Source organism: Stegastes partitus, unplaced genomic scaffold (assembly GCF_000690725.1).
Source record: "Stegastes partitus isolate 25-593 unplaced genomic scaffold, Stegastes_partitus-1.0.2 Scaffold407, whole genome shotgun sequence".
In the NCBI taxonomy this organism is placed as follows: domain Eukaryota; kingdom Metazoa; phylum Chordata; class Actinopteri; family Pomacentridae; genus Stegastes; species Stegastes partitus.
The window spans coordinates 150613-157382 of NW_007578138.1; the positions used below are offsets into that span (position 1 = coordinate 150613).

Below are 6770 nucleotides of genomic sequence, written 5' to 3' on the forward strand. Positions count from 1 at the left end.
AAAAAGGAAAAAGAAAACGCAAAAGGTAATACCATTTCCATTATAAATGCAATAAATCCACCGCAGTGCAAAGTAATAACTGTCAGAGAAACAGATTACTGTCGAGACCTATAAAGCCTGAGGAAAGGCTGGACCGCTGTGTTATTTATTCTTTTATACTTTCAACTGGTAAATCAATGCAACACCATTGTAAACAAAGACTCACCACATCCACGAGCTTTTGTCAAAAACAAAATGAAAGCAGAGGTAACGCTTTGGATCAACAGTAATAATTTATTGAGACATGGAAATCACACCTTGGTCTCTGTGCAGCAGGACACAGATGTGCCACCTACTGGCTGCTTGTCAGCACAAACTCCTGATCAGGCTGCAGAAGAACCTCCAACAGGTGACTGATTCATACGTTTGTGTACAAAGTTAGAAGAATCATCTGAACTTAAGGGGCCGACTTTGCTCATGTGGCGTAATTGTAACCAGTAGCAGTCCTGAATGTGTCCCAACAAGTCTGAAGTCCCTGAAGCTCAGCAGCGTCTTCAGAGCTCTCCGGCCTCCACTGCTGGCATCCTTGAGTCTCAGTTGTTTTTGCTCAGATTACTGCGCTGCTGATCCTGGTACTCCTTGGAGTCCTCCCAGGGACGAGGACCACGGATGTTCTTCCACTCGTCCAGTTTCAGCTCCTTTAACTTCTGCAGAGAAACAAAAAGACACGAAAAAGGTTCATCTCTCCGAAGCCCGAGCAGTTTCTGGGTGGTTCTTTTGCCCTGAAGTTCTGCACCACTGTGGAAACACAACAACCTCAGCTAGAAGCAAAGAGAACTCAATAAAGTCTTCTGTGCAGTACAACTGTTAAAAAGCCACGAATCTTCAAAAAAAGAAGAAAAAAAAAAAGTTTTATTTCTTTTATTATTCATTTACAAATATTGAAAAAACCTGGAATCCACATGAACAACAGTTTTCCAAGAGCCCACAAGTGTTACCAACACTGGAAAAAATGGGAGTCTACATACTGATAATCACAACCTGCAGTTCAGCCGAAAAGTCACACGATTGGCAGTTGAGTCGCTAACGGCTTCATGACTGTGTCAAGGAGGGCAGGATTTTTATCTATTTTTGTTTTTCTACCAGAGTCTTGGTGCATTTTCAAACTAAACGTAGAATAAAGTATCTTTGGCTACGTTCACACAGCAGGCTAAAATGACCCAAATCCGATTTTTTTGCCCCTATGCGACCTGTATCTGATTTTTTCATGGCAGTCTGAACAACACAGATCCAATTTTTATCAAATGCGAACGAGGCCACTTGGACATGAGGTCCTAAATCCGACAGGTATCTGATCTTTAGCCATGAGACTTTTGTCTGAACGGCCAGGTCGCATTTATCTGACCTACACGTCATCGATACACGACAAACCGTTACATCCATGTTTACTTCTGCTAACACTGAGCTACGTGTGACATCGTTGTGTCCTTTTCTGCACATGCGGGACACTTTTGGGTCGTATGAAGTTCACACAGCAGATCACATACAAGTCGTATTTAATTGGAAATGTGAACAAACTAAAAAAAAAAAAAAAGGATTTCACAAAAAAATCCAATCAGCCTTTGATTAATTGTGACAATTTTAGGTTTTGTTTTAATCTCGTCATTCATGATTATTTCAAGAAGCGTCAAAAAGTTGAAATTCTGATGATTTTCTTTAGATTTTACAGTTTCTGGCTCTGAGCAATGCTGCAAGTTCTGTTTTTTTTTTTTTTCAAAAGACAACATTTAAATCCAACTTGTGGGTTTTGGTGTTAAGAGTTTCCATTACAAATAATATTGAATCATAAAGAGACATAAAACAGTGTCTGAAAACTGTACCATAGCTCTCAGCTCTGCAGCAGTGTGTGCATGCATACAAGCACCAAGTCTGCACAAGAACACAAGATGTTATTTTCTTCTTCTCAGTTTACTTGATGCACTTTGAAGTAGAAAATTCTGACCATCTGTTGGGTCACACAGATGAGAAGAATTGAGCTGCCAGCACACTTCTTCAGAAGTGTCTGCTGGATGGTCAAATAGTTTTAGAAACCACCTCCCTCCTTATGTTTCCAGCGTCGCATCGGGAGAGGGGGGAGCTGCTGTGTCTGAACATGTCGGTAACTTTCTGAAACAATCCTTACTATGTGAAGTAGCCTGAGATGACTTATGGTGTGAAATGGCTCTATATAAATAAAATTGAATTGAATCCAACACTCACACCCACTTCACTCCCAGGAGAGACGGTGGAGATGTGGCCCTCTGCCCTGCAGTGTTCAGCAATATTAGCACCAATGTTTCTTATACTGGGTTTGCTAGTAATCATTTGTCAACTGCCCATAGACAATATTCAATTAGGAATGATTAATCGGCAAGAGTTTGAGTTAGAAACCAGACAGAACAACCCAACACAGTAGACTGATGGTAAAGTTACATCTGGGCCTTCGTCTCAGGACGTCCATTTAATGTTTTCACTCAAACTTCAGCAATCGTTTAAGGGAACTTTACATCAGCATTCAATACTTAATGCCCAAATAAAGAGCAGTGCTGCTGCTGCTGCTCAGCTTATCTGCAAATACTCTTTGACCGTGGCCCTGTAGCACGCAAGGAAATACCTAAAATTCTCATTTTCTCTAAACAAACTGTGAAAAAATTCTAAAACTACAAGTATAAGCCTATATTTTCACATTCCGACTGACCTGTGTGTTTATAGGTACATGAAGAAACTACAGTTTAAGTGTGAGTTTTAGTTCTTGACCTTGGGAACACATATATGCTCACTAATCCTCTTTGAGACACACACTCCTTTTTCTTTTTAACTATATGTTACTGTTCTGCACTAAAAGTTCAATTCCTTGCATGTTAAAATCAACTTGACAGTAAACTCGTCTGATTCTGTTCATCTGAATGTGTCAGCATCATGCTGAATGGAAAAGATGTGACGGCAATCTCACCATGTCAGACCTACGGAGTCACATTTCTTTATCAGTCTTAACACAAGTCTCAACGTTATGCAGCTGTATTAACATATAGACACGCACAAGCCAGACTTTTTCCACATTTGTTCCAAAAACGTAGCAGAGAGCGCAAACAATACAGTTTGTGTGGCTGAAATCCCCAAATCTCAGTCACTTTGCTCTGCAGCTTCACACCTGTTATAACCTAAAATGTCCATAAAAATAAAACCTTACTGTGATAAATGAAAAGCGTCTGCAGGTCAGATTAATGACACACACTGATAACGAACTTTAATCTGGGCTCTAAGAAAACTTTAACAAGAGCTGAAGTTTAGTTTGTTGCTTCCGGCTGTTTGCAGGAGTTTTTCCTCTGAGTTTATTAAAATACCTGCAGCAGCATCAAACAGCAGCAGATCAGCTGATTTAATGATTACTTAGAACTATAAATCCTCCCCTACATGGAGACTGAACTTAACCAGGATGTAACAGCAGGTCACACTGTGCAGAAATATGACAGAGGAGCTGTCCGAGAGTCACATGTAAGTGGAGGATTTAGATTTAGTCTTTTCTTTACTTTTCCATCATGTATGATATATAATTTGTGTGCTGTCCAATGTACTGAGTGTGACAAAGTGTACAGAATATGTACATTTTATTTTCTTAGAAAATGCACATTTTATGCTTTTTCTACTTATGTTTATATATTTTTGTATCATTTATATTTCTATGACATTGAATGGGAGCAACTGTAACGTAAGCAACATGGTCCTCAAGCATAAATAAAGTATTTCTGATTCTGATTCTAAAACAGTCTTCCCAAAGCGTTCTCCATCAGTCCGTTATGTCTGCATGAAGCTTGAGTAGCATTAATCTACATCTGAATGACAGAATACCGTCACTTTTGCAGATTCATGAAGCAGCAACGTTAAATATGTCTGAACAGAGCTTAATGTTTCCCATGAAATCAGGAAAAGGTACTTTAATAAACACACCTAATAAGTAACAAATGTTCACCTATTAATCCCTGAACTACTGTTTTAGGCTCCGTTTTCCCACTTACAGTATAAAACACACACAGCTACTGGTTATCTGTTGTGATCTCATACCGACACCTTCACAGGACATGAACGCCTCAGGAATAGCTCAGTAAGTGAATCTCGCGCTTGAAATTTCTTAATTGCACAACTAAAATTGTGTTATAAAAGCATTCTGTGACTTGAAGACAAGCCATAAAAACACAACTGCCTCCCATCACAACTTTCTTGCAGACGCCGGTTAGATTCTTTCATCTACTCCCCCCTCAGGGTGTCTCAGCCCGACTTCTCTTACCTCGTACTCCTCCTCCAGTATGACCGACTGCTTCTGCATGTTCACTTTAGCCTCCAGTGTGGGATCCATCTGCGAGAGAGGAGAGAAGAAATAAAATGTGCACGGAGCTTTCTGACTCATCCGATCACCACGGCACAAAAGGGAGACTCAAAGAGAGATGAGGAGCAGGAACAGAACGTGTGGAGGGTCTCCCTGTTTGAATAACTCATTTGATAGTAAAAGTGCTCGAGAAATTACAAACAGAATGAAGCGAGAGACGGTTTGTACAGTTGTAGCTTTCAACTGAAGCGCTGAGATCTCCCCCATCTCCTCATGTATTATTATTAAACATTAGCATGTATGAATGATGAAATCTGCAGAAGACGTGAATTAGTTTTCTTCTATAGCTTTGTGTGAGTGAGGGAACCAGTGAAGCCTTTTTCTCACCGGTGTCAGAGTCGAGCCTCTTCAAACCCGCAGGGAGGATCGACTTTCCCCTGCCTTTACTCTGTAAATTATTCTGCTTGATTTGGCATCAACATCACCAGCTTCAGTAAAGAAAAAAATTAAAATTCTACGTCAGAGGGTTTTGCGAGCGGGGTCCGACGGAGCTATCTGGGCTTTGCAATTCAAATTGATTTTGCCTGAGAATAGGACTGAAATGAATCCCATTCTGAATCATTACTTTTAATGAGTTCTAATATTTCACAGCAATAATGCCGTAGTTACCCGGGTGACTGATGAGTTCCATAATTCCATGATTGATTTATAATTAGACCTACATTACTACGGCTAATAAATAATATATAGAATATTTTGCAGCCTTCAGACCAGGTAATGAATAGCCTCAGTAATTAGTGTGATACCTGCGATGAAGGTGTTTGCAGCCGTAACTGAACCTCACAAACAAACCAGAAGTGAGGAAAGCTTAGAAAAACCTGGACAGGGAAGACAAAAGGCCTCCAAGTTCGTCTCTGCCTCCAGGCAAAATTAAATCATTCAAGAGAAAATGCAAATTGGATCACACAGTGACTTCCTCTCAGCAGACAGGGCTTTCAGTGAGCAAATATATCATAAGTGAGCAAATATCTGTGAGAACGAAATAATGGAGTCGGCTGACAACAGTGCAACTAAAAACTGGAACAGCGGTTTTAATCATGTGCATTTTAACAACTGTTTAGCTATTCAGTGCATTAAATTACACATGCACACACACACATACACACACACACTGAGCAGAGTTGAATCTTCACTCCACAGGGTCTTAGACGAGTGAGTTCGGTCTGCCGGAGGCCCCGTCAGATGAGAGCGAGCAGTGTGGGGGCCGCTGCACAGGCTCGCTGCCAGGGGCTCGGTGCCCTCCTCCCCCACCACCATCATCCACAGTCTAGTGCCGCCTCACATGGACAGTAATAAGAAAAGATGCCCCTGCCATCTGGCTCCCACCCAGATGACACGCATCGGCGTTTGTCACAGTAAAATAGCACAAAACAGCTACTTCCCCTCGCAGCGCGCTCATCAGACTGTAATGGCTTTAAACAAAGTGTAGGTCTTCTGTCATTTTAATGAATTGGTTGTCATTTAATGAATTATTAGAGCTCGTTCTCACATCTTGCTCTGTACTGACTCACTCCTAAATGGGTTAGAAAAGCCTGTTGCCTGCAGTGTCTTTCTGGAATGATGGATAGGCAAAGTATCTCATTTAAATTCCTCAAAAAATAATGAATGTACCACACTCAAATGTCAGATTCCAGCAGTCCTTGAAAATGTCCAAACATCTCTACATGTGTTTCATTGATACGCTGTCCATTAGGAAGAAATTCACATCTTTAGTGCAATTACAGTCGTAACCACTGGGAGGAGTATTTGCACACTGGCTACATGACAGCACAAAGACAGTTTAACTCTTGAAGTACTTGTATGTGAGTTTTCTCACGAATTTTGTGTTCTGATGTAGACCTGAGAATCTAAATTTAACCAAAACTCTAATAAATTATGGGCAACTTTGGCTGGATTGTAAAATAGACCCAAGGTGAAGTTAATACAAACCTTTCTTTGGAGCTTTTGGGCATCATATCGGATTTGTGTAAACTCTCGCAGGCCAAAGGAACCACCGACTACCAGCAACTGAAATCAAAAATATCTGCAGTTAGTCAACTTAGTCATAAGCATTTTGCGTTAAAACTGTGCAGAGAGTTAGTTTGAAAGGAGCTTGTTCTTGCTAAGGTGTATTAAAATAAAAAAAAAAAAACAGTTATTCACCATAACTGAACAATTACATTTTAAAGCTAAATTTGGAACAATGCAAATAGCAAAATGCAAAGGCTGCGATTTAACATATACATTATGCAGTCTGACTCAAAGTTTATTTAGTATTATAACTATTTTAAAAATGTGACTGCAGAATAAAATGATCATTGCCTCACATCTCTTTCTGTATAAAAAAGGAGTAAACATTCAGTGTAGGGCTGAATGACTGGGGGAAAAT

General features: G+C 40.2%; 1 protein-coding gene across 1 annotated transcript in view; it reads right to left on the reverse strand.

Annotated features, from left to right (window-relative positions):
- Positions 1-253: 253 nt before the first annotated feature.
- The window catches only part of cox16 (cytochrome c oxidase assembly factor COX16), a 7513-nt gene continuing 996 nt past the window's right edge, over positions 254-6770 (reverse strand). Inside the window, exons 2-4 of the mRNA XM_008285531.1 lie at positions 6332-6409; positions 4304-4372; positions 254-686 (exon numbers count right to left, since the gene is read on the reverse strand). Coding sequence (XP_008283753.1) covers positions 573-686; positions 4304-4372; positions 6332-6409 — 261 coding nt within the window. The 3' untranslated portion in view covers positions 254-572. The remainder of the gene's footprint in view (positions 687-4303; positions 4373-6331; positions 6410-6770) is intronic.